This window comes from Aptenodytes patagonicus, chromosome 1, assembly GCF_965638725.1.
Source record: "Aptenodytes patagonicus chromosome 1, bAptPat1.pri.cur, whole genome shotgun sequence".
Taxonomy (NCBI): domain Eukaryota; kingdom Metazoa; phylum Chordata; class Aves; order Sphenisciformes; family Spheniscidae; genus Aptenodytes; species Aptenodytes patagonicus.
Genome location: NC_134949.1, coordinates 165,360,158 through 165,387,583, shown reverse-complemented (window position 1 = coordinate 165,387,583; position 27,426 = coordinate 165,360,158). Strand labels below are relative to the sequence as shown.

Below are 27,426 nucleotides of genomic sequence, written 5' to 3'. Positions count from 1 at the left end.
ACGAAACGGCAACCAAAACAACCTGGGATCCTGAAAACCTTGAGGGACAAGGTTTCTGTATTTTTTTTCAACATACTCCACCTATTTAAATTTTATATCAACCTTTTACTACTTACTTCTTTCAATCTTATATTAACTTTCCTTTGAAGTACCAAAATTCTCCACCTTCTTTGGTGATATATTTGTTTATTTACAGAAATGTAAATTTAAGTAATGTCACCTATTTTGGGATATGCTGAAATCATCTGTAGTTTGTAATACAGAATCAGAACCTGAGAGTCCTGGACTCGACTCCTGCCCGTCTCTAACTTGATCCAATTACGTATTCCTAAATCCTGGCACCAAAAGCAGCTAGTTTCTTTCTCGGCACCAGGAAAGGGTATGTTCCCTCATTTTCAGTCCCATAGGAAAATATATTGGAAGATCTAAGCTTCATCTCATCAAGTTATCCAATTTATATAATTAAAATGAAAAACTAAACCCCTAATGTACAGAAATATTATGGTCTACATGCAATGAAAGCAGGTTGCTGATTTTAGATCATAATAGAGAAAATCAGAGCTTTACTAATTTTCTCATCCTCTTCTACCATGGCATGTAGTATGATATATTCTTTCTATTTTCACACCACTCAGTGTATGGCTGAGCATAAGATCTGAATTAGCACTAATAACTCCTGAGAACAAAAATGTACTGGTTTCAAAGGGTTTCAGAAAAAGCTGATGGCACAGTAAGAGTACATGCCATTGGGGTATATCTTCCTGTCTATCACTAACTCTAACACTTGCCCAAGGTAGAAAAGAGCTTACATGTGACGAAGCAAGATAGGCTTCTATTTACTCATTACGAAAAATGGGTATCCAATCTCACAGTTTTGTGCATCTTCAAATTTCTAAATTATGCTTAGAGTCTAAATCAAAAGATTTTAACGCCAAAGTTTTCTGTAATAAACTTCTTGAGCGTTAGCTCTATATTAAAATTAATTACTGCTGTTTATAAGCTACTGACTTGAAAATTCATTATTCAAAATGAGTTTTAAGCACTCATTTTAGTTTAATTCAAATTATCAGAGTGAAATACCCTGAAAAAATTACGTCCACTAATAGATTAGATAGTTAAAAGACAGAATTCTGTCTTTAAATATAGTACAGAGACCTGACCTCTCCTGTAACATTTCTATGGCTACACCACCATGAATCAGAGACCACCTATACTGAAATCTCCCTTAATATCTCTGTTAAGCAGATAATTCAGTTCTACAATGCATTTAATAGATACAATAACTGATACACCTTAAAAAAAAAATCACTGTATGTGGACAGAAACTGCCTAAACTTTGGGGATCCAGCAAGATCACTCGAGAATGACGAGTTCATTTGCTAATGAAGAATTAAATCTCCGGTTACCAAGTGAAGATAGTGAAAAGCAATGTTTGTATATAGGAAAAGTGAAATTGGGTTCCTCCGATTTCCCATATCTTCCAGATATGCAAATTTCCTGAGGTAAATAAATGTAAACCAATGCTTATCAGGAAGAAAGAATTGACCAAAAAAACCCCAAACACCACAGTATTTTATAGACAAAACAAGCAAGGAATTCAAGCCAAAACAAGTATGAAGCCTTTCAGAAATTTCAAAGAAGTCTTAACTTGCAACTATCACCAAACTTAGAATATTTAGAAAACATAAGTTAAAATACTTACTACTCTGAAGTTATCTGATTTCTACTTTTAGCACAATATTTTAAGATATACAATGTTAAGTTTTTCTACTCACTTTACAGTAAAACAGGAGACATTCTGAAATAACATTGGTGCAGCACTACATGTACGTTGAATGCCCACTATTCTATGACCCATGTTTAAGATATTTCTAAAAACCAATAGTCCCTAAAATTTTGTTACCATTTTAAAGTTATTTTTCCCCATTTCCTCTCAAAAACATCTCATTCATCATTTTTAGAGCCACCAAGACCAGTTCAGAATAAGAGAATTACATTGCAGCCATTACTACATTTCTTCTTAAAGCCTCCCTTAGCAAGCACAGGGTCTGTGTGAAATACTGAATGCATGGGAAAGAAAACTTGACACTGAGTCTAGCAAACTACATAAAATAATTTTTAAATATGCTTAGAATATTTTACATGAGATACAGCATATCTACACATTTCAATTTTTGATGATCATGCAGTCCTTTGAACAGATTAGCAGCAATGAAGGAAAAAATTTGGAAAAATTAAAAATTTCTTATATATACTGTTAAGACTGAGTTTATAGTTCCAAAAGGGTTGTGGGTTAATCAATAACATTTGAAGAAGAGTAGAGAAGGATAAGAAACATCAGTTCAACACCCAGAAAAACAGACGGTCTTGCACCTAGACAATGTAGCAGCTGTGGACTTTAGTGAACTGCCAAGAATAATTAATTCTGAGGGCAGTCACATAGGAAAGCGCAGCTACAGGTTTTGGTCCACTGAAACTTTGAGCAAGCCAGACCATCCGAGGCTGGAGCTAACTGACTGCGATTTGATGCGGTTTCTTAAGCTTCGGGAAACGAGGCACATATACCCGCGTGCACAGATCTCCATTTCAGTTCCACTTACATCATTCCACAAGTAGGAGAACTAAAAACTACTTAAGGCACTATGTGTATGGGGAATTATCTTTGAGATTATGGGCCATTCCCACATCTGCCGCAAAACATGAGCTGATAGACAGAGGAATTTTCCAAAAATGCTTTCTTTGGAGAATTAAATTACCTTTGTAGATGTAATAAAACCTAATCAGTGCGTTTTCTGAACATGTTCCCCAGGTCTCTCTTTCTCATAAATATTAATGTAGAAAATCAGAGGCCAAGTCATTCCAAAATTCATACACTCTCTGTATAAATTTAGAAGTTTTAATGTGGTATTAGCACACAGAAACAGTAAACATCACACTTGGTTTTTAATACATTTAAATGTTGAGTATTTTCCAGCAGAATACTCTCAAGGGACCTAATTAACCAAATGACGATTTTTTAGATTAGCAAAGAAGCTAGATATGTAGATGAAAATACAGACTAAGAAGTTGGAATTTGCACTAGTGACAAGCATATGTTTTTAATCTCTGCACACTGTGGTTGCATGAGGTGAAGAACTGACATTTATTTTCTTCTTTTTATTGGGTAGCCCCAGGTTATATAAGGTTATTTCACATGAAGACTCAAAATGTTGTCTGTCAATTCTCCCATTTGTGATTATATTAACATAAATGAAACCATTATAACTGAACAACCTCCAATCCAGGACAGGATGATTCATAATTGATTGATGTCTGGCATCAGTGTCAGGCAAGAACTTGGCTTCATGGCTACCCAGAAATGAATGACAATGATTTCTTCATCAGATGACAGGTAGGATAAAATAAAGATGAAATAAATTTGAAATATCATAATACTAAACAATATGAATCAAAGCTGTCCGGTAAATGAAAATGGTGTCATCCACTCAGTAGATTATCAGACAAGTCTCCCACAGAAATCACTTTGCCAGTTTAATTCATTAATCAAAGTTTTGGAAAAGCTGTTTATAATTAGCATTGTGTCTATCATTAGAGCCAATATATAAGCAAATACAAATATTACCCTTTACCCTGACTGAGCTCTTGGATGTATCTTTAATGTTACCCTTTCTAAATGTTAGTCTCCCAAAACACTCTTCTGTTGATATTTTAGTATGCCCCTAAAGGAAGGACCATGAACAGAAAATTAGTCACAATGACAGAAAAACTTTATATTCAGTTGGGGATACATATGCTTTTAGCATGTTATGTATTCATAATAACTTCATTTGTTCACAAATAAGTCCCACTGAACAAGAAGGGTACTAACGGGCATTTTTTAAGAAGAGTTTAAAAAGAAAGAATATTTTCAAAAGTTTGCTAACATGTTGGTAGGTGTGCATACATTGTGTATATCTATTTATCTAATTCACATACACATGTATGTACAAGAGTAAATGTATATTTTAAATTTAAAAAGCAGCATCACTAGTTTTTGCTGCCTATTTCAAAGATGGGAAGACATATTTTTCGTACGTAAGTATGAAGCAAAACACTTTTTTATTCCATGAGAAATATGGTCTAGCTTTTACCGCTCTACGTAACAAATATTTTACATATACTTCTGCTCTTCCATTGAATTGTACGAGAATGCTGTGGATGGTTTGTCACATCGCGATTAGCTCATTTTTCACAATGCTCTCATGACACTGTATATCATTTACACAAGGTTTATTTCTCAAAATCCCATAGCACTTTTCTGACAACAGATGTTTTGAAATGCATCCTATTTTGCTTGGCAAAGACTTATTTTAATGGGTTTGACAGTATGATTTCAGTGAAGAATTCAGTGGTCATTTAACTCAGTTTAGGAAAACTAAAGAGAGACTCTCCTAAATATCCATTTTGTAACTCATATAAGGTACTTTTAAAGCAATCAGCTTTATAAAATGTGTTTTCTTCCAAATGATTATTCATTCTAAATTATTCTGCATAAGATGTTTGAGTAATGACTTCTGCTTGATTGTTTCTTTGTTTCCCTTCCTAAATAGCACGCAACTTTGAATCCACAGGTACTCCATGTATCACTTTACGCATCATGAACATACACAGTAAAAGGGACGATAGTATTTTTTCAGCAGGAATTCTTATGGATGAGCAGTAATTCTGAGACCTTAACGTAAATCAATGGATAAATATCGCCATGTGTCCATTTGAAGGATTCTTAGAGAAAATAAACTCGGGGGTCTGATGCTGCAGAATTTACTAGTGAATAGCCCTTGTTCTGATTATTCTTACTGAAATCATCTGTGCCAGTGGTATGAGTTAACAGTTGAGCTATATTCTAATCCAGTTCTCTTATTCAAGAATGTCACAAAGTGCCATATGAAAAATGAATGAATGAAGAAGGATGAGTTCAGAAGTCTCTTTAAAGCCCCTTTCTACCTAAGAACATGTTTGGCATCTCGGTGCTGTGAGACAGTCATCTCCTCCTCAAACCATAATATAGTCAAATACACAGTTTTCCTCCAAAAAACTGCACAGGTGGTCGAGAACAGTTGCTCAGTTAGCAAATCCCCCTGAACTTCTTTTCCTGAACAAGCATCACATATAGAAATCCACCATCATAAACCAAGTACTCTAGTCTTCTTTTTAAGCACACATGCAGACTGCCTAAAAATAAGCCACCATAGATTTTGCCATTGACATGTTCTCACTCATCTTCCCTATATCACTGTACTATCTAAAAATGGCAAGATTTAGCTTGCATTAGGAGTTACAAGAAATAATCCTTATAGTAATAAAGCCGTGTAAAAATAAAATTGTATGGATTTTGTCGATTTATGCTATTTCAAGTATGAAGCATGGAAAAAAAGCAGGAAGGATCAATCAGGACAGATCACTGATTATGCTTCTTAAAATTATCTTCCGACCCAACCTAAAGAGGAGCTATAGTATACATACCAAACTACAACACATGGTGGCATTCCCTAATGTAACAGAGGATGGCTCGTACCTTACCATTGACTGGTAGGTATTAGCCATGGTTCAAGTGATACTTAACATTTTCACTCTTTGTAATACAATCCTTTTGTTCTAAAACTACTTGTTTCCTGAGGACAAGTACAAAGTAAGTCATCACCATTTCTGAACGCTGTTGAATATTGAGTTGAATACCACAAAATTAAAAAAATAGAGAAGTCATTCCAGTATCATTTAACTCCTTTTATTTCTAGGGTTCTAATACAAAGCACTGATAAAATTCAGTCACCACGGTACTAGTTTTAGTCGTCTCAGTTGACTACTGGCCACCTACCCCAAAGAAGAACTGCCTGCAAAACTTCTGGTCTATACGAAGCGGCCCTGATCTGGGATGGGCAGCGAGCGGACAGACCCACACCCGGGCACCCACCGGGATGCAGAGCAGCACTCCCACAGCTGCCAGCTATGCCGTATCGCTCACTTTGGAGAATGGGAAGCGGGGAGCGGGACCCCTGCACTACGGTCAGGCTATGCCTACCAAAGCCAAGCGGGCAGCTCAAGGAAGGGACCGGCGAGCGACGGTTCCCAGACACCGGACACTTAAAAAGCTTTCCGCGCTGTGTGCTCTTTGTCCTTTAAAGAAAAACACGGGCGAGACAGGGACACACGGGGCCACGGGCAGGGCTCACGCCACGCCGGTCGCTTCCCCCGAGGGGCTTCCCGCCCCGGAGCCCACCTGCCGTGACCAACACCTGAGCCCCAGGGCGGCCTGGGCCCGCCGGCCGCGGCGCCTCGGGCGGGGCGGCGGCGCAAGCAGGCAGGCGGGCAGCCGCCCGCCCGGCGCAGGCAGCCGGGTGGCAAGGCGGGGGTCCCGACCGAGGAGCCGCCGCGCCCCTCAGCCCGCGGAGCCCTTCGCCCGCTGAGAGGAGCGGGGGCGGCGGCTGGCGCCTCCCGCCGCGGCGGCGCCCGGCCCGGGAAGTTTCTCGCCACAGGTTGCCCCCTCCCGCCCGCCCCCCCGGGAGCCCCCCGGGCGGGCCCGGCTACAGGGACGCACCTTGGCGCCGCAACCGCCGCTTCTTGAGCCCGAAGATGCGGACCTTGGAGAAAATGTCCACCAGGTTGCCGTTGCAGAGCCCGCGGTTCTTGCTGGGGCTGTTCCGCCTCCTGCTGGCCGAGGGCCGGTCCCAGTGCTGCTCCCTCGCCTGCCGCTTCTGGCGGATCAAGCCGCTGGCGATGGCCGCTGCCATGGCTGCTCGCCGGCTCGCCCACGCCGGCCGGCGCCGCGACGGGGAGGGGGGAGGGCGGCGGCGGGGCGCTCAGCCCCGGCGGGGACCCATCCCCGGGGGCGCGGGCGAGCGGGAGCCTCCTCCGGCCCGAGGCGCGGCTGCAGCGGGGCACCCCCGCCCTGTGGCCCGCGGGAACTGCCGCCGCCGCGGGTCACCGCATGGGTGCCCCGCCGCCCCTCCCGCCGTGGCCCGGCGCAGGGGCACCTGCTCCGGCGGCGGGTGTCTGCGAGCGGGCTGGCGGCGCGGAGCGGAGCGGAGCGAGCGGGACTCGGGGCAGAGCCGCGCCGGGTCGGGTCGGGTCCGGCCGGCAGCGTCGCCTCCCGGGACTGCCCCTCAGCCCCGCGTCGCCGCCGCCCGCTCTCCCGCCGCTGCCATCGCCGCGGCCGGGGCGGCTACCGCCGCCTCTTCCAGGCTCCCGCCTGATGATTGCCAAGTGCTTCAGAAATCAGCATCTGGAGAGAGCAATCTTCTTCTCCGGGGAGAGCTGTAATCACGGCTCTTCAGTCCCACCCCGCTCCAGCCTCCCCTACACACACACGCACGCACACACACACACGGGCACGCACCGCTGGAGCTTTTTTTGTCCTCCCCAAGGCGAGGGGCGGCCAGGGTGCAGGGGGTGGAGGAGGGACGGGGGAAAGGCGGGAGAATAAAGCAAAGGGGGCGAGGGGCGGAGGGAAGGGGTGTTGCTGATGCGGTTTTCTGGTGGGAACCAGCGGGTTCCCGGCGGATCCGCCGCCAGCTGCCTCTGCTCCCCCTTAGCTTTCCGGACGGCTTCGTGCGGGGCTCCCTCCCCGCGGGGGAGGAGGGCGCTGGGCGCTGCCGGAGGAGCGTGTGGCCCTCCCCGTCCTCCACCGCCCACCCCGGCACACCGAGGCACCCTGGCACGCACCCTCTCGCCAGCTCCCTCTCACCGGCTCCCTGCCGCCCTGCCCGCGGGCGGCCCCCTCGCCGCACCCAGCGGTGACACCGGTACCTGTCCCCGTCCCCAGGCCAGGGAAGCTGTGGGGGTAGAGGAAGGCGGGTGAGGGGGAACGGCGGTCCGCCCAGGGGCACCCCGCCCCGCGGCAGCCCTTCTGCCGGCCAGCTCGCCCGCAGCGGGGCAGGGGCACCCGTCTGCCCCTCCTCGCGCCGCCCGGGAACGGACGGGGCCGGGGGTGCAGTCCGACGGGAGAGGGGTTTCTGCGGCGTGCGAAGGTTTTAGGGCCGCGAGGAAGAAACACACCTACGAGGCTGAGGGGATCTTCCGCCCAAACTGACACGCGCTCTTTGGGAGAAAAGGTTATAGCACCAGCAGACTTCTAACTCGGAACACGGACTGATTTCTGAGGTTTCAGAAATACCGAAGGAATTCCATAGGGCACCCGCAAACAGCCGCAGTAGGTAGATTTATTGATCACCGGCACCATGTAAAATTATTTCTTAATTTTTTTCATAGTCTACGTCTTGGAGCACTTGAGCAAGCACCAGCCGAGCTCGCTAGACACAGAAAGCCTGAGGAGTCTCTGCCCCGAGGAGTTCACAATATACTGCAGATAACAAATACCATGCAAAATACGACATCTCATTTCTTTCCTTTCACCTCTTTCTGTTGGGTCTTCTCCCTTTTCAAAGAAGGGCCCAATGTTTTTCAGATTTACTTTCTGCCAGCCTAATGGTGAAACTTCCTGAAGTTGTAACAAACCAGAGGAAAGTAAAAAAAGGAAGCTAGCAGCTACACAGGAAAAAAATGCAGAGTTATCCTATAAGGAAGGGCAGATGCTCACACAGGGAAATATCATGTAATAAATATCTAATTTTTATACTATTTTCAGAATACCCTAATTTCTTATTAGATGGTTCTTGGAGTTTACTTTGGATGGTTTACTTTGGAGTGTAAATATCCATCCAGAATAATTCACTGCTTTGCAATGCAGAACCTCGTAGGTAAGAGTAGGTTCTTGTTTCAGCAGAGGCTTCAGCATCTCCGATATTGACCATTATTTCCCTAAATCATTTAATCTGTAAAGGGCTATTTTTAGACAGAGGGCAGAAGTGTATGGTGGGAACTCCCTTATACAGGGATTTTGTAGTAATACTAGACCAACTAGGAGCAGAACATGCACAATCGGATCCGGATAATACGTTTTAATTCTATTTAAAAGTGTCTCTAAAGAGATTCAGCTAAAACACTCGCACTGGATTTTCTGTCTGGCAATTTTTACAGATCAGCAATTTCCTTACATGGTTACAATTACCCTAACTAATGCAATTAGACAGAGAGGGTTTTGTTTCTTTTAATTTAAATTTCACTGTAGTAGTTTTGCATACTGCTTCCCTTTTCCATACTTCCCAGCAGCGGACAAGACACGGTGTTGCCTTCCCTAAGTCTCCTCAAGACAGAAGCGCTCCTCCAAATGCTGCCCCAGTGCCCCCCCCCCCCCCGCCCGGCCCGCCCCGCCCCCGCCCCCGCCCCGGCCCCGGCCCCGGCCCCGGCCCCGGCCCCGGCCCCGGCCCCGGCCCCGGCCCCGGCCCCGGCCGCCCGCGCCCGGCGCGGTCTCTGCCTTCAGCACCATGGAGAGCGGAGCGGAGACTGAGCGCCTGTGGCTCTGGGGCGTCCTCTGCCACGGGCGGAAGAGGTGACAGGACACAGCCCAAAGTCTCCTGCTCGACCTGGCTCCAAACAAAGGAATGAATGAGAAGGGAGCTGAGTGAAATAAAGGCCAGCCCTCCGCTAGCCTTAATTTTCACGGGAATTTAGGACTGGAATACATACGGCCCTAACTTTTGCGTGAGAAATTCTCGCCATAAAGATGTAGGTTCCACGTTTCCTTTCGCTGGAAGAACGTCTTTATATTATCCAATGATGCTATCCACTATATACTATCTACTACTATTGTTCCTTTTCTGTAGTTTCCTTCAAATACTGGTCCTTTGCCAAAACACACTGACATTTCTCAATGATATGATGCTCAGGGTGATGGCAAAGAAAGGAAAGAATGAAGGTGAAAATGGGCAGCATGCCTATAGACAAGAGAAAATGTGTTTCCTACTCCAGAGATCAAAAACAATAGCTTTCTACTTGCATCTCAGAAATGCAGAGCAGTTGTTTACAGCTTGAGGTTTTGCAAAGAAAACTCAAGAGAGCCATCTGCTGTCTTAACCTGTGATAAGATGTGTGCAATTCTAGTCAAAGTGAAGGTTTTGCTAACAGATGGATTACAGAAGTATGAACATATCGGCTACCTTAAAGACGAGTAACTGCATAAGATTATGCATTTAGGACAAATGGAAATATCTTAGTTATAACATTTGCTACATTAAAATAGAATTTTATTTCTGATTAACAAAACTCTGGATATGAAAACAAACGATTAAAAGCAAAAGAGGGGGAAAAAGGGTTTTCAATACTTTCTATTTTCCCATCTGTTCATTTCTAACTACTAATTTATCATGGATTTCGGGAGTTTTCTAAAACAAAAACGTTTTATAATCTTTAAAATTACTTGCTTGAATGAATTTTAGAGGAAAGTATTCAATGGATATAAAGTGTGCATAAAATACTTGCTTTATTATATACTTGGGTATGAAACATTATTATTCCTTAAATTTATTTTTTGCTGTATTACTGGGGACAAACCATATTCCATTTCATCTAATTTAAAATGTAAATTACAGTGTGCTATTTTCAGGCATCAATGTTCAATATTTAAATACACACCGTTAATACTTGTATATATACATGTACTAGTGATACATAAAATGCTTTTATGAGGGCTTCCATTTAAAAAAATGAGATGCTATACTTTATATACAACCCTAACCTAGATCCGTAGGGTACAAAACTTACAGAATAAAAAATGTCATCCTTACGGTTTAAGGGTTGTGGGGTTTTTGTTTTGTTTTGTTTTTTTCCCCACTTGTATGTTTTGCATTAGTTTGGGTAGAGTTACAAGCTACAGAGTAATTTTTGGTCAATGCAGACATGAAAACACTACAGAGTTCTTCCTTTCATAAACCATTTCAATATAAACAAAAATATCTTTCTACAGGTATGTTCTCACATACACACACTCCATCCACATATACTCCTCCCAGATATCCTGAAACCATTCCTCATATCAAAACCAAACCAAAACAAATCAAATCAAACCAAACCCTAAGAAAAATACCCCAAAGTCCTTACAAGCATAGATTTTCTAGAAGTGTAAAACGCCAGATTATTACATTGCTACTAAACATGTTTTAGTTTCACGAGCTCTAGTAGTTTTTATGCACTTGCTTGCCAACAGTAGGCACACACAGCTTGCTTGTCCAGTTAAGTACTCTAGAACATGATGCTGTAAAGTCAACCTATCTTATATTCTAGAAATCATTAGTTCAGTATTGTGAATCTAGATGTTCTTCGTTGAACATTTCATGTCACTGAAAAGGAATTTTTTTTTTAAGATGGTGTGTGCTATAGTTGCAAACAAGATGAATACCTTACTCCTTAAACTTCCATTCAAACTGGAAAGGCTACTCTAGGGGTAAAAGTACCCATTTAGGCATAACAATTGCAAGGTCTGCATAAGAGTACATCTGGGCCATTCGGAAAATTTAATGTCATCCCAAGAAGAGATGTCTCAACAGTGAAAAAATACTTGTTTATAAATTCTGAATTTAAAAATTTATAAATTATAAAATTAATCAACATTCTGGTGCTTTTGATAAGACATCAGACTGATTACCAGAGTGCTGTTTGCAGCTAAGGTTGATATTCTGAACATTTGTTGGCGCTGATCAAAAATTTGAGTGTTGCTGGTAATTTTGGTGGACCGTAATTCAAGCGTCTGAATTCAATTTACATACTAAGACCCCTCCACTCCCACAAAATGGTATCATAAGAAAATGTGATACAGTTCTACAAATAGGATTATTCATATAAATAGAAACTGATATCTGCCCAAGGCACACAATGTGTACATGGGAGGGGGTCTTGGTAAGCAATAGTAACTTCCAGTTCTTGATTTAATTTTCTTGGGGGACAAAGCTAGAGCAAGAGATACAACTTCATAACTTGAATAAGATGAAAGAAATATGGTCTATGGCTTACTCTGTAGGTTGGTAAGTGTTTAATTTAAAAAAAAAATAATTTAAAAAACATTTGTCAACATAAAAGGTCATATTTTTCATGACCATACTAGTATGAACATATTAAATCATAGATCAGAAATCCCTTTTCAGATAGTTTAAGTGCATTCCATGCTTATAATAAGCATGGTTATGGTTATAGTATGGTTGTGCAATGAGCTTAAAACAGTTTAAATTAGATCAGTTTTACATATTCTTCTATGTTAATCTGGATATAATTCTCCTTCTAAGTTATTGTTAACTTCTCAGAATACAATGTGCTGTGAAGCACTACAATTTAAAAGCCTTAACACCCTGAATACTTGATGCTGGTTGATTAGACTTTGAAGAGCATTAAGAACAAAGTTTATTAAACATGCTAATATGCTTCACAGAATTTGAATATCTATGCTTTTACACTGTTCTATATTGAAAGCACTCAGCATTCAGTCTCAACATTCACAATGCACTCAAGGAGCCGAACTCATACCTACTAAAATTTACTGAATTCATAGGATACAATATGTAGTAAATTGTTTAACTACATCAGGTGAATCCCTCCAAATAAGACTAAAGTAAGCTTCCAGTATGTTGTTTAAAGGACTGCACATATTTTAGCCAGCTTCCTCACAGGCTTTGGACTTACTCAACTTTATGTATCCAAGTCATTAGAAGAACCGTTGAAACAAAATTAATGTATATGCTAGAATAAATTAATCCACCATGCAAGGAAGTCCTACATTAGATGACTGGTTATGCAGAGAACTATGAAAACATAAACATTAATATACATAACATCTAAGGAAGCAAGAATGGCTATAGCAGCTCAGAGCCAATGGCTTAGCTAGTGCAATATTTGTTCTGCATTGACCAGGGACATTTCTTTCACACATTACCTGGGATATGTCTGCCACTCGAAGGACTGAGTACCTCTACGCTAGTAAGGATTCAAGTTCATTTAGGGAACTGAAAAACATTGTCTTGTAGATGACCAATATGACTGCACTGAATGGATATTGGCTTATTCTTTGGAAATTACATAATTCTCAAATTGCTTGGGTTTGCTTTTTCTTTTTTGACTTTGCTTTCCTGCTTTCCTTAAATTTAGCATTGATTATACTGTGGTAATGAGTCTCACGAATAGTGCCGTGTCAAGGAAAATACCTGCTTTAATTAATTAGAGCTTCATTTTCAATTCCATCGGCTAACTCTTCATTCTTCAACAGGGAGAAGAAAAGTGAATGGAGATTCTTATGCTACTTTTAACAATTGATCTTTCAGCAAGGTAAGACGCACGATTACAGCTCCTAACTATTAGCACACCACCCGTGACATGTTTCATGACTCTTCCTAGTTTTCAGCCTATCTACCCTCTACTTCTGATACCACTTCTTTTGAGACCAGGTGAACAAAAGAAATCAGCTGGATTGACAGGAGAATCTGAACAGTACACAGATCATATGAGGCTCTCCAGGATAGCTCACCCAGGCCCAAAACTTGTCTCCAACAAATCTCTTTTAAACAATAGTTAACAACAACAATGACAAAACAAGAATCAAGACCACCTTCAGGGGCAAATCTGTCAAAGTAATTAAAAATGAAATACATTGTTGTTTCTGCAGCAACATATATATATATATGATTTTAACTTTAAATATTAAATAGTCAGCTTAAAGAGAGATTCTTAATTACTAACAACAGAAACACACTGCCATTTATTTTGTTCCCACTGAAGCTAATAGCAGAAGATCTGCCACCAGAGTGCTTCAGACAAGGCTCCCATGACACAAGCCAGAACAACGACTTTCGTTAAAGAAAAAGAAAAAAACAACCCCACATCTCTATCCACACAGATGCACAGAACAGTTTAAGATTTAGAGACCTAAAAACAGCGTGGAGAGCTTCATTAATTTCTCATACACACAGCTTAAAACAACATCTGTTGCATTTGCTTATCTAGCCACAGCAGGACTTTCTTCTCTTTTGCCCGACTTCTGAAACATGCAACAGAATTTGCAATTATTCTCCCAAGTAACTGAAAGTCCCTGTAATGTGAGTCTGCTTAATTTTGTTCTACGGAAGCAAAAGGAACGCCATTCCTGAAAAATTTGGTCGCTACAGTGAACTTCGTCTGGAGTCAGTAGAGCTGGCAGAGCATGACAAAGTGTAAGCTGTTATACCTGCTTGACAATACTCCCCTGTGAGGGTTTCCTACTCCTAGAATAGAAAAAAAGTTAAGGAGATTGCAATGAGCTTACTTGCAGTTTCTTGATTGGAATCATCACAAATATTATCCTAAACACACATTGATTTTTGCTGCACAAGTTCTAGGAAAAAAACATGGCCTATAGAAAAGTAGCCACAATATGAAAATTTCTAACTATAAGGAAAAAAAATCAGCTCCGTGGACAACAATGATTTTGGGGAATGTTTACCAGCATACACATAGGGCATTGTTCCTTTCATAGACTTTGACACTACATCACAATATTTATTCATTCATTAGATGTTCACTTTCGAACTGGTATCTTCATAGAGGAATCAAATCCTTTAGTCTTTTTGTTAATGAAATAAATAATATCAGTGCATACACACAACACACAACATATACAAGTACAAAATGCATGAATATGTAAAATTTCACAAAAATTTTTTACACATATATATGTGAGCATTTTTGTATTTATGAGAATTTGGGGCAGTCGGTAAGGAGATATTTTTATTCAGATGCCTTGTCTGAATACCATTTAAAAGTTAATAACTTAGAATCATCGAATCCTAGAATAGTTTGGGTTGGAAGGGACATTTAAAGGTCATCTAGTCCAACCCCCCTGCAATGAGCAGGGACATCTTCAACTAGATCAGGTGGCTGAGACCCCTGTCCAACCTGACCTGGAATGTTTCCAGGCATGGGGCATCCACCACCTCTCCGGGCAACCTGTTCCAGTGCTTCACCACCCTCAGCGTAAACAATTTCTTCCTTATATCTAGTCTAAATCCACCTCCCTTTAGTTTAAAGCCATTCCCCCTTGTCCTCTCGCAACACGCCCTGCTAAAAGTTTGTCCCCATCTTTCTTGTAAGCCCCCTTTAAGGATTGAAAGGCTGCAATAAGGTCTCCCCAGAGCCTTCTCCTCTCCAGGCTGAACAACCCCAACTCTCTCAGCCTTCCTTCAGAGGAGAGCTGTTCCATCCCCCTGATCATTTTCATGGCCCTCTTTTGGATCTGCTTCAACAGGTCCATGTCTTTCTTATGCAGAGCTGGACGCAGTACTCCCGGTGGGGTCTCACCAGAGCAGTGGAGACGGGCAGAATCACCTCTCTTGACCTCCTGGCCACGCTGCTTTGGATGCAGCCCAGGATATGGTTGGCCTTCTGGGCTGCAACCGCACATTGTTGGCTCATGTCCAGCTTTTCATCCACCAGTACCCCCAAGTCCTTCTCGGCAGGGCTGCTCTCAATCCCTTCATCCCCCAGCCTGTATTGATACCAGGGGTTGCCCCAACCCAGGTGCGGGACCTTGCACTTGGCCTTGTTAAACCTCATGAGGTTCACACGGGCCCACTTCTCCACGTGTCCAGGTCCCTCTGGATGGCATCCCGTCCCTCTGGTGTGTCGACCGCACCAGTCAGCTTGGTGTCGTCTGCAAACTTGCTGAGGGTGCACTCGATCCCACTGTCTATGTCATTGATGAAGATATTAAACAGTACCGGTCCCAGTACGGACCCCTGCAGGATGCCACTCATCACCGATCTCCATCTGGACATTGAGCCGTTGACCACTACCCTCTAGATATGACCATCCAACCAATTCCTTACCCACTGGACAGTCCACCCATCAAATCCGTACCTCTCCAGTTTAGAGAGAAGGATGTTGGGGGGGACCGTGTCAAAGGCCTTATGGAAGTCCAGATAGACGACATCTGTAGCTCTTCCTTTCTCCACTGATGTAGTCACTCCATCATAGAAGGCCTCTAGGTTGGTCAGGCAGGACTTGTCCTTGGTGAAGCTATGCTGGCTGTCTCAAATCACCTCCCTGTCCTGCATGTGCCTTAGCATAACTTCCAGGAGGATCTGTTCCATGATCTTCCCAGTCACAGAGGTGAGACTGACCGGCCTGTAGTTCCCCGGGTCTTCCTTTCTTCCCTTTTTAAAAATGGGGGTTATGTTTCCCCTTTTCCAGTCAGTGGGAACTTCACTGGACTGCCACGACTTCTCAAATACGATGGATAGTGGCTTAGCAACTTCATCCGCCAGTTCCTTCAAGACCCACGGATGGATCTCATTGGGTCCCATGGACTTGTGCACCTTCAGGTGCCTTAGATGGTCTCGAACCTGATGTTCTCCTACAGTGGGCGGCTCTTCGTTCTCCCAGTCCCCGCCTTTGCCTTCTGCGGCTTGGGCGGTGTGACTTGAGCACTTGCCAATGAAGACTGAGGCAAAAAATCATTGAGTATCTCAGCCTTCTCCATATCCCAGGTAACCAGGCCTCCCATTCCATTCCGGAGAGGGACCACATTTTCCCTTGTCTTCCTTTTATCCCCAGTGTACCTATAGAATGTTTTCTTGTTGCCCTTGATGTCCCTGGCCAGATTTAATTCTATCAGGGCTTTAGCTTTCCTAACCTGATCCCTGGCTGCGCAGACAATTTCTCTGTATTCCTCCCAGGTTACCTGTCCTTGCTTCCACCCTCTGTAGGCTTCCTTTTTGTGTTTGAGTTTGTCCAGGAGCTCCTTGTTCATCCATGCAGGCCTCCTGGTGTTTTTGCCTGACTTCTTCTTTGTTGGGATGCATTGCTCCTGAGCTTGAAGGAGGTGATCCTTGAATGTTACCCAGCTTTCCTGGGCCCCTCTTCCCTCCAGGGCTTTGTCCCATGGCACCCTGCTAAGCAGATCCCTGAAGAGGCCAAAGTCTGCTCTCCTGAAGTCCAGGGTAGTGAGCTTGCTGTGCACCCTCCTCGGTGCCCTAAGGATCTTGAACTTGTCTGCACATGATATGACATGTAAATCTCAACTTAGACTTGGAACCTATATCTTCTGTCTTAAATTATTAGGAAACCCCAAATGCCATCCAAGCAATAAATATATATATATATATATATATAAAACCCCATATAGCCCAAGCTTACTGACGGTGTTTTTCTAAAGTCCTCCAAAATATTAATTTTAAATCTTTACCAAAGGTTTTCTTGCTTTCCTCAGAACAGATATGAAACATATGAAAATGTGAGAAAAAATGTGTTATATTTCTGGACTTTAAGAACAAGGAAGATGATGGATTTTGGTCGTCTCACAGAGACCCAGGAGAAAAAGTACATTATATGCAATACAATAAAATGCTGAACAGAAAAGACAGGATGAGCCGAGACATACATAAATTACTAGCTTGAGAAGCGGAAGGATGATTCCCCCCAAAGTACATCCAGTAATCCTGTAAGTATAGAAAGTGATTGTCACCAGTGACAGGAAGGATTGGAACATGGCTGTCTGCACACTTGCACGCAAACATACACACACACACACATCCACAATATCACTTTGTGGTGGAAGAAAGCATGAAGGACACTCCCTGGCAAGTAATTTAGAAAAAAATAGTCATCTTTTCTGCTATCTAACCTAAAATTGGCAGTGTAATTAATTTGGCAGAAGAACTTTTTGATAGTCATCTGTCTTTGTTTACAATTCTTCTACCATTTATTTTCAAATAACTTTTGTTTTGCAATCCATTTGATACTATTTTGAAGACTATTTGCAAGGAAAAAAAAAGCCCTGAAACCTGAAATCCTGTTCTTTTCTTGTTCCAGAGGCAAGGTAATAAAGTATTTCTCTGGGTACTAATCAGGACAAGGTAAGTCTCTGAAGGGAGAAAGAGTAGCTATAGAACAATGCTGGCTAATGCTGCATTCATCCATAGGGTAAGACTTGATCTATTCTGAGATTTTTCGTAAAGGAACATCCCTTCCTCTGGGGTTCAGACACAACTAATGTTTTCTAAAAAAAGCTATATGCTGTGTTTCCCTCTTTCCAAACAAACAGAAAAATCAGTGCATTGTCTACTATTTCTATTGAATGGAGTAAATTAATGACAGATATAAATCTCTGAAAACAAGTATGCCTTAGCTTCTTTTTACTTAATCTAGATATTCAGGAGTACCTGACATGATAACGCCATTTATATTAGCATAGGAAGCGACTTTTGCTTTCCCCCCCCTTAATGTTTCTTTCACTCTGTATTATTTTCTTTGATTGAAAGATTTTCTTTGTACTGACACACTATTGTTAAGCAACAGATGCAAACAAATATTATCTACTACAAAAAAAAACACCAGAAGAATATTGATTAAAATAACTTTGTAGATACCAGCCTTTTCTCCTCCTCTCTTTGATAATCAGTCTACTTCAGCTCTAGCTTCATCATTACCAGTGGTAATTGCTATATCAAGCTGCACGTTTCCATTTTATTTCTTCCCAAATAGAAACATTGATTTCTTCTATACTTCATTTATATGTTTAAGAAAAATCTAGCAAAACCAGCAATGAATGCTTTGACCTAAGGAAAAAAAAAAAAAAAGAACTTCTGCTTGCCTGTCTTGTTACTTACATAAATTAGAACATCAAGACAAAGTTAATAGACTTTTAGTAACATTTTCTTTATTTTGAAGATGCGAGAGCTAGAATATAATGAATACTACAATTATTTTTAAGTCCTGAAAAAAATATTGCAATACCTGCTCATATTACTGTGCTGATATTCCTGGCTATTAGTTCAAATACCATAGCATTTATTATTAGCAGTAATAGCATGGATGCTCCTAACATAGTGACCTGATTTTACAACACAGTCCTACAAACCTAAATTACAAAATATCTCGCAGTCAAAACTTAACTCATCGAAACCTTTCAACAGCATATTGCTCTAATGTGCAGTGCAATTATCCGATTTGCCAGCAGTGGACACTGTTACTCTAGTTATCCACAGATATATTGACTTGCAACACACACAGGTAAATTTTTCTTTTATTACTTGCACTGCTCTAAGAACTTGGAATTATTTGTACCAGACAAAAGCTGAGTAAAAATTGTATGGTAGGAATAGTTTTCAACATCTGTGTTATAGCAGACAGACTGTCCCTTTCTTTAAAAAACTGTTATTTTAAAGTAACTTTAAGAAAAATAAACACCGACTTATTCACATGGGATTACTTTTTTAAATCATAATCATTTCAAGTCATAGAAGGTGTTCTGATACAAAAAATGAAAATTTCTTCATTCCTCTTTTTCACAGAATGACGGTTATGACAATGAAACTGTACATCTTTTGCATTGTTTCTATAAAATTGTTACCAGTAATGAAATCAGCAAGCTAAAAAATTCTAAACAGTATATTTACTTCAGTAGCCTGTACCATTTGTTGAATAATATAATTGTTCAAAATCTGCAAAGGACATGTTTTACCCACTGATACTTTTACAGGCACTTTAAAGTTAAGCTGAAGTGTAGGGTTTTGGCTAGGAAGAAAAAATAGCTAGCTATAAGACCAGCACAGAAAGTTGCAGAAGGATTAGCTAGGAATCAGCCTAGCTAGTTGAGTTTCCATTCTCTTAGAGACAGAAAGAAATCTATGCATTTAAACCAATGCACAGGTTTAATCACAGATAATAAATATTATCTTCTTAGACACAGTTACAAGAGTTACAGCAATCACCTTCTAATCTCAACATTCAAATGAGTCATTAAGCTTCCCCTAAAATTCCCATCAGTCTAACACTATTATATAAATACATTTTTCATGTAAGAATGTGTAGTATCTTAACAGCATAATGCTCATTGTCTGGCTAATGCAGCTGAAAACTTACAAATAGGGCCTAATAGTCTGTCTCCAGTACGTGTACACAGGACCCCCAGAAAGTCTACAAGAACTATGCTTTTTGTCATATGAAAAGTCAGTTGCAGATCCAGCGTATCTTTTTTCTTTTTACTGTTCTCAGTTAGTAAATTGATATGACTTACCGTGCAGAACTGGCAAAGCTGCACATGAAGCAAGGAGAGGGTCATGCCTTTATCAGTGGTGGGATAGTCTCAGATCAGCCTAAGGCTGTTATAAAATTGTCTCCCAGAAAGCTGGGAAGTTCAGAAAGGTTGGTGTGAGGTCTAGCTTCTAGCTGGCTGTATTTCAATATTTGAGAACCTTGAGCATCCACTGGGTCAATGACTCTCTGTTCACAGCCTCTTATTAGCTGGATAAAAGTGACTTAGAAGCCATCAGTCAGTGCATGAATCCAGTCAAAACAGAACAGTTGGGCTAGACTGAGAGACTGCTAAAACTGTCCTTCAGTCACATCAGCTCTTAAACCTGCTCAGCCTTGAACACAGGTAGGCAGAACACCGTCCCTTCCCAAAACCTACTTTTCCCAATCCATCCACCTTGAACGGAACTTGCTACTGGTCTACAAGGTCGCTCTTCAGACTTAAGCCTTTGGGACTCATCTGTTACCAGAAGTCTCCAAATATCCCTTGCATTGCCCTTCAGTGTTCAGGTAAGCTTTGTGCTTAAAAAAATGAAATAAAATAAAAATTTCTCACCAAGTCTCAAAGCTTTTTGACTTATTTCCAGCCTTAGTTTAAGCACTATGGAAACTTGCTTCAGCTACAGATGTAGGGAGGAAGAGCTAAATTAATACCAGGAAACAGCTTGATGAGTGGAAGCTCTCTTTGATGCAATCCAAACTGTGCTCTGTAAATAATAAGTGAGCGGTTCTGTCTATGCTAGACTGATAAGGAAGAACAGAAGTCATTAGAAATGGAACATGCTGGCAGCCAAATTGCTGTGAACCATAGCTCCTTGACTGATGTTCTCTCTCCAGAGACAAAGCAATCCTTTCTGGGCCTTAAAGGCTCACATATAAACAATCTACACATCATCTTTTTTTTTTTTTTTGGGGGGGGGGGAATTGCTTACCATTGCAGTTTTACACATGTTGAATAGGGTACTATAACATGCTGTAAGTATCACTCATATAAGTAAGTTTGTAACGATTTTTTTTACAACTGTGTTATACAAAATAATAGTGTTTTGATGCCACTCACATTTTTTAAATTGACTGCTAAAACCTTGGATACAGGTAGGTCAGCTTCCTATAGAAATCAATTTTTATTATTTTAAATCTCCTAATTTAAAAAAAAAAAACAAAAAAACAAACAGCTGTCTCTCAGTATGTTGTGCGAGGACGATCAACCTTGCATATCATTTCCTTTGAAAAATATCAGCACCTTGCAGACCAGCTTCCTCATTATTTCAAGATTTGGCCCACACCTAAAGAAATTTGCCTGCTTAACATTGCTGAAGGCTTAGAGGAAAACAAAGAGCGAGCACAATGATCTGAAATAATGATGTTTTGTGATATCCATTATCTGTTATTACCATCTGCAAATCACTTTACAGTTTTATGCAAGGTTTTGCAAATATATAAAAACTATAAGCTTAGAAGTGTCAAGTGATGAAACTTCTATTTATTAAAAATATGAATTTTCTTAATTGAAAGCATGTAAATGACCAATAAATGTACTGAAACCTGGCTTTTCTTTACTGTAGAATAATTTAGTTTGAAAGGGACCTCTGGAAGTCCCTTTGCAAAAGATTTTGTAAATCAAAAATCTGTGCATGCAGACCTGGATCTGAACAGCATATAGATATTTCTAAACCTGGTATTTTTGTTTCCCAAGATAGAATAACACTTCTGTCTTACAACAGGATCTTTTAATTGAAAATGTATGCAAAAAAGATTAAAAATATTTTATTTCCTACCCTATCAGAACACGATTTATTTTTGAAATTATTTATCAGACAACAGCACATTTAAACATGTGGAGCTGTTGGCAGTTTAAACCTTGGCTGTTCCTTGTATGCTTCACATGACATGGGATTTTCTGAAGCACAGACAATCTTTACAAATTCAAGTAGACTTTCAAAAAATGATTTTCTGATGGCCTTGATTTATGAACCACAAGATTCAAACTTTTACTCTATATGAAATGATCATTCAATGGTCTACATAGGTTTAAATATGAATATCAGTAGTTACCTGAGAAAGCTTAAGCGACTTCTCCAAAGATTATCATGGGACATAATTTCTTGCACTTTTACTTAAAAAGAATTTCTTTAATAATTATGCTTTTAAAAGGCATAGATTTATACATGCAACACATAGCTACATACAATTTTTCCACTGCTAAAAATGAAATGCAAAACTGGACTCCAGAAAACAAAACTTCATAGCCTATCAAGAGTGGATATAAAGGAAAAGATAGCTACAAGATGGATGGGCATAAGGTAATATGCATCTTTAAAAGTCCTCAGAATTTTTTTGCTACAAGGATAAAGAAATTACAAATATGGTATACGTATACTCAAACTGTAAACACACAAACATTAAAGAGACTGGCCAATAATATAACTGAACGTGTTCTTCAAAGAAACCAGCGCCCAATTTAGTGATCCAAGCCAATTTCAAATCTAGTCAATACTGAAGGAGCTTTGCTTTCTTCATTCCAAGTATTCAAGAAAACAATGAGGCTATAAAAAAACCTTTTTGAACCGAATGAGCAAATCTTTTTTGCAGACTGAAAAATAAATTGGCCGTTTTTGTCTGTAGAAATAAAAGTATATGGAGGAAAATGCCAGCAAAATTGTATTTACTTATTTTTAGAAGCAAAAATATTTTCTAAGTAAAGAGTATCATGCTGTTACCAATCAGCAAATCTGATCTTACTGAAATGGAAATCTGTATCATAACATATCATATATAGCAGAGTTAGAGCAAATATTTTAGTAATTTCAGTCATCACTAACAACCTTAAGACTAAAAGAGAAAGAATGGTATCATCTCTAGTAAAAGATATAGAGATTGTTCAAGGAGAAGCCTTGCTCTGTGCCTCTTTTTGATCTGCTCCAAACAAAAGCTAGGACCTTTTGTTTCCAAACAAAAACTAGGAAAGATCAGTGGATTTGATGGGCGAATCCCGTTCATGACAAAGTTGCCTTAACATGAATTATCACAGAGTTTGAGTTAACAGGGACCTTCACAGTGGTATTCAACACCCAGAATGTGGAGGCATTTGGCCAACAGGTATTCTGAGTTGCGGCATGCAAGACCCCACTTTTCTTCCACTGACTCTAAAGGTAGTCTTTAGCTTTAGATTCAGAAGCCTAACTCTGCTTTTCTGAAATGCACCTCTAATGCTTAAAACAATCTAAAGTATTTAAGTTCCTATAGGGTTTTATACCAACAAAAAAAGTTTGAGATAAACTTTTTAAAAAGGAAATTTTCAAAGGTATTAAAAAAGTTATTAATTTTCCGTAGTTAATAAATCCTTGTTTGAACTAGGCTTTCTGTATTGCAGCATCAGCTGAAATATCCTGGCTTTTCTTTTTTTCATGTTTATAATGCTCATGCTCATCAGAACTCTTTAGGCCATTTAAATTTTCTCACAAAAGCCAACAAGGGTGCTAATTAAAAGATTATGTATAACAGTTTTAGTGTGAGGCATTGAAACATTATCAAGGATTACTGACTTTTACACATTCAGTGCTGAAACTTCAATAAATTTGTATTGTAGCTCTGATCATTTTTCCTGGTTATTCAGTGATGCCTGAACACATCCCAGGATAGATTTCCTCTTTCTTCTCACTACACTTAATCAATATTCTGACATATCACCAAAACCTACTCTGCATGTACTTTGTTACATAAAAAGGCTCCCGTTGTGGCCTCATCCTTGAAATTAAAAAATAAGGGCTTTATTATCTGGCTAACAGAAATTAATAGTAGTGTTGGCACCTATTCTCTTTATGTTAAGAGCTGGCTATCTCTTCCACTATTTCTCTGCGGTTAAGTGGCAAGATATTGTGTTAATGGTGGGGGTTTGGGTGGGAAGAGGGAAGGGGAATGAGAGCGTTAGATGAAAATCTGAGATGCTCTTTGTTGTAAACCACTCCTGGATTGCAAGACATTTTCTGAGAAGGAAGAAAAACATTAGTCCCCTTCACATACTCTGAACCTAAAAGAATATTTCCATTTTAAAACCTATTTCCTAGTTGAGGTAAATATTTGTATTAAAATACTATATAGTCCGTTGGTCTTTTATATGTGCTTAATGCTAAGTCAACTATTAATTAAAAAAAGCTACTTGATGCAGTTCTGTCATAAAATTAAACATTATACCTTATTTTGTTGAGACAGAAGACACAAGTTCATTCCTTCTAACCATCAGCACATTTTGGTATTTCCTTGGGAAACTGAATTTTAATTTAATTTGTATTTAAAGGCAAGCTAAAGCTACTGCCCTGCTCTGGGTTGCTCTGCTCCAGATGAACACAGAAGTGCAAGCAAAATATCCTCTCTATTTTTCCACAAGATCTCCTTGCAGATACTCAGCTTTCAAATGGATATTAATGACAACAAAGTGGCTTTTCCTAAAACATATTTTCTCTGTCCCTTTTCTCTATTTGGTGGACAGCACCATTAATCCCCCTGTTAGTCTGCTCCATCCCTTTGGCTTCATTAACTTTGCCATGCTACCAAAAAACTAATTCTTGCACATCGTCAAGATCCAGTCTGAGTTATTTTTTAATTATTAATTAATTTGATTTGGATCCATTATAATTAAATCCTACGCTCTGTTTTGTGGTGGGGCTTTCCTTTGTATACCACTGAAGTCCCACCCCAGTGTTATAACCTGATGGCTATCGACTGAGCTCTTTGGAGGAGGGTCTCACACTTCTCTGTATGTCTTGTACCTAGTGCAAGGACTGAACCTCTGTGACAGCTACGCCAAGACAAAACCTCCAGCCCACTGGTGATCCCCACATGTTAAACATTTCTGATTTCATCACCTATCCATCCCAGTAATGGCTTCCTCCTGTAATACAAAACAGTGGGAGGAAATCAGTGCTGTTGCCAGCATCAGAGCATTTGGAAAGTTCTGATGTATAGCACAAAGCTGTGCTTCCTAATACATATAAATTATATATTATATAATATTAATTTAATAATGTAAATATATAATTATATATTATCATAGAATCATAGAATAGTTTGGGTTGGAAGGGACCTTTAAAGGTCATCTAGTCCAACCCCCCTGCCGTGGGCAGGGACATCTTCAACTAGATCAGGTTGCTCAGGGCCCCGTCCAACCTGACCTGGAATGTTTCCAGGGATGGGGCATCCACCACCTCTCTGGGCAACCTGTTCCAGTGCTTCACCACCCTCAGTGTAAAAAATCTCTTCCTTATATCTAGTCTAAATCTACCCCCGTTTAGTTTAAAGCCATTCCTCCTTGTCCTCTCGCAACAGGCCCTGCAAAGAAGTTTGCCGCCATCTTTTTTATAAGCCCCCTTTAAGTACTGATAGGCTGCAATAAGGTCTTCCCGAAGCCTTCTCTTCTCTAGGCTGAACAACCCCAACTCTCTCAGCCTTCCTTCAGAGGAGAGCTGTTCCATCCCACTGATCATTTTCGTGGCCCTCTTCTGGACCCACTCCAACAGGTCCATGTCTTTCTTGTGCTGAGGGCTCCAGAGCCGGACACAGTACTCCCGGTGGGGTCTCACCAGAGCAGAGGAGAGGGGCAGAATCACCTCCCTCGACCTCCTGGCCACGCTTCTTTTGATGCAGCCCAGGATACGGTTGGCCTTCTGGGCTGCGAGCGCACATTGCTGGCTCCTGTCCAGCTTTTCATCCACCAGTACCCCCAAGTCCTTCTCGGCAGGGCTGCTCTCAATCCTTTCATCCCCCCAGCCTGTATGGATACTGGGGGGTTGCCCCGACCCAGGTGCAGGACCTTGCACTTGGCCTTGTTGAACCTCACGAGGTTCACACGGGCCCACTTCTTCAGCTTGTCCAGGTCCCTCTGGATGGCATCCCGTCCCTCTGGTGTGTCAACTGCACCACTCAGCTTGGTGTCATATATATTATTCCTAATATAGATTAGATATATCTATTATATATATATATATGAATATAAATTCCTAATATAAATTAGACTGTATAGACTAGCTAACTTTAGTATAAATAGGGCCATATTCTCACTGGTGTCTATTGTGCTCTTTTAGTATAGTGGTAATTACAATTCCTGATACAGGAAAGGAAGAGAAATCTGAAGAACTGTAGGTAGATTTTAAGAGAGAAAGCACAGTTTTCTCTCTGACACGCTCATTATTATTGTCAATTATAGGTAATTTCCTTGCTTATCCTCTCCCCTCACCGCATGCCAAATAAAAGAACAAAAACCCTAAAACAGACATCACATAAATTAAATTTTTATGAGTATAAAAAGGAAATCAGGATGCATTCTTTCAAAGCCAAGATCATAGAGACTCAGAACAGCTAATTCACTTGTAATGCTGCCTTAAATGATTATTTTCCAATTGAATCTAGTTGCTATTTTATGACAAACATCAAAAGCAAAAGCCAAGGTAATACAATCTCACTCAGAAGTTGAACATTAGGGTGTGTGAAATGTTACCCTATTCCCCCCCTCCATACACTCTAACCAGCTGGTGGCACAAAGAGCAACAGTAATGCTTAAACTCACCCAAAACATATTATTATGTACTACAGTTTCCTCACAACAGGATCAAAGAGAATTCCTTTATGTTCTGTGTACCACTGATTCAACTCAAGGTCTAAACAATGTTAATATTACTCAAATTTTGGCAAACCCCCCAATGTTTATTATAGCCCGTTAAGAAATCTTCAGCTTATCAAAGAAAAATTACTAACAAAACACTGTGTGAATCTGGAGTGGGAGATCGTGCAGGAATGTATACATAATATACACAAGCAATAAGATCTCTTTAAAGACTCAGATTCACTGTTGATAAGGATTTATAAAGACAAAAGAAGCAAAGAACTAGATTAAGCTCATCTAAATTTCATCACTAGGAGTTTGGAATTTTGGCTCCCTCTGTTGTGGACCAACCTGTCCAAAGGAGACGAACACCCACCCAACCTTTGGAAAATGCTCACCAGCCTCTACTGAGCATAAGAAATCCACGCTCCTAAGAATTAGGTGAGACACAAGGAAAGCATTCAATAGCTCTGGTACAACAGAAACTTTTTTGCACCCAGCTACGTACACGGAGTTCTCCCCTATCTGCCCAGTTTAGGTTCAATAGCTGTGTCTTCTTCATAAACCAGCTCAAGATTTTACAAGCTTATTTTGTGCAACCTGCAGAGAGGTTACCTTTATTCTTTCTATCCCTTATTTTGTTAACTATTCCTTCTCTTCTTTTCTGGATCTATGTCTGTCTCCCTCTGGGTGCCAGAGAGGTACCGCAGAAGCTGTTCTCGCTCTGCTGAAGGGCAGGTTCTGACCAAAATCAGAGAAGTCACAAGGCAGGGTGGAGCTGCTTTGCCTCTGAGCATCCACGTTGTGCCAAACTGCAGTCGGCATGGTGCCATTTTTGTGTTGGGTTGAAACAGGAGAGGGAACATTGGTTTGTTTAGCACAGTCAACTTGTCTTTGTGTTTAAATGG

At 40.7% G+C, this 27,426-nt stretch overlaps 1 protein-coding gene across 5 annotated transcripts in view; it reads right to left on the bottom strand.

Annotated features, from left to right (window-relative positions):
• Positions 1-27,426, bottom strand: part of FGF14 (fibroblast growth factor 14) — a 422,495-nt gene that overhangs the window by 133,576 nt on the left and 261,493 nt on the right. Inside the window, exon 1 of one of the 5 annotated variants that reach the window (XM_076361453.1) lies at positions 6,575-6,771. The exons of the other annotated variants lie outside the window; for them this stretch is intronic. Within the exon in view, the coding sequence (XP_076217568.1) occupies positions 6,575-6,767 (193 nt within the window). The 5' untranslated portion in view covers positions 6,768-6,771. Of the gene's footprint in view, positions 1-6,574; positions 6,772-27,426 lie in introns of those variants that run through there. 5 annotated transcript variants of the gene reach the window in all.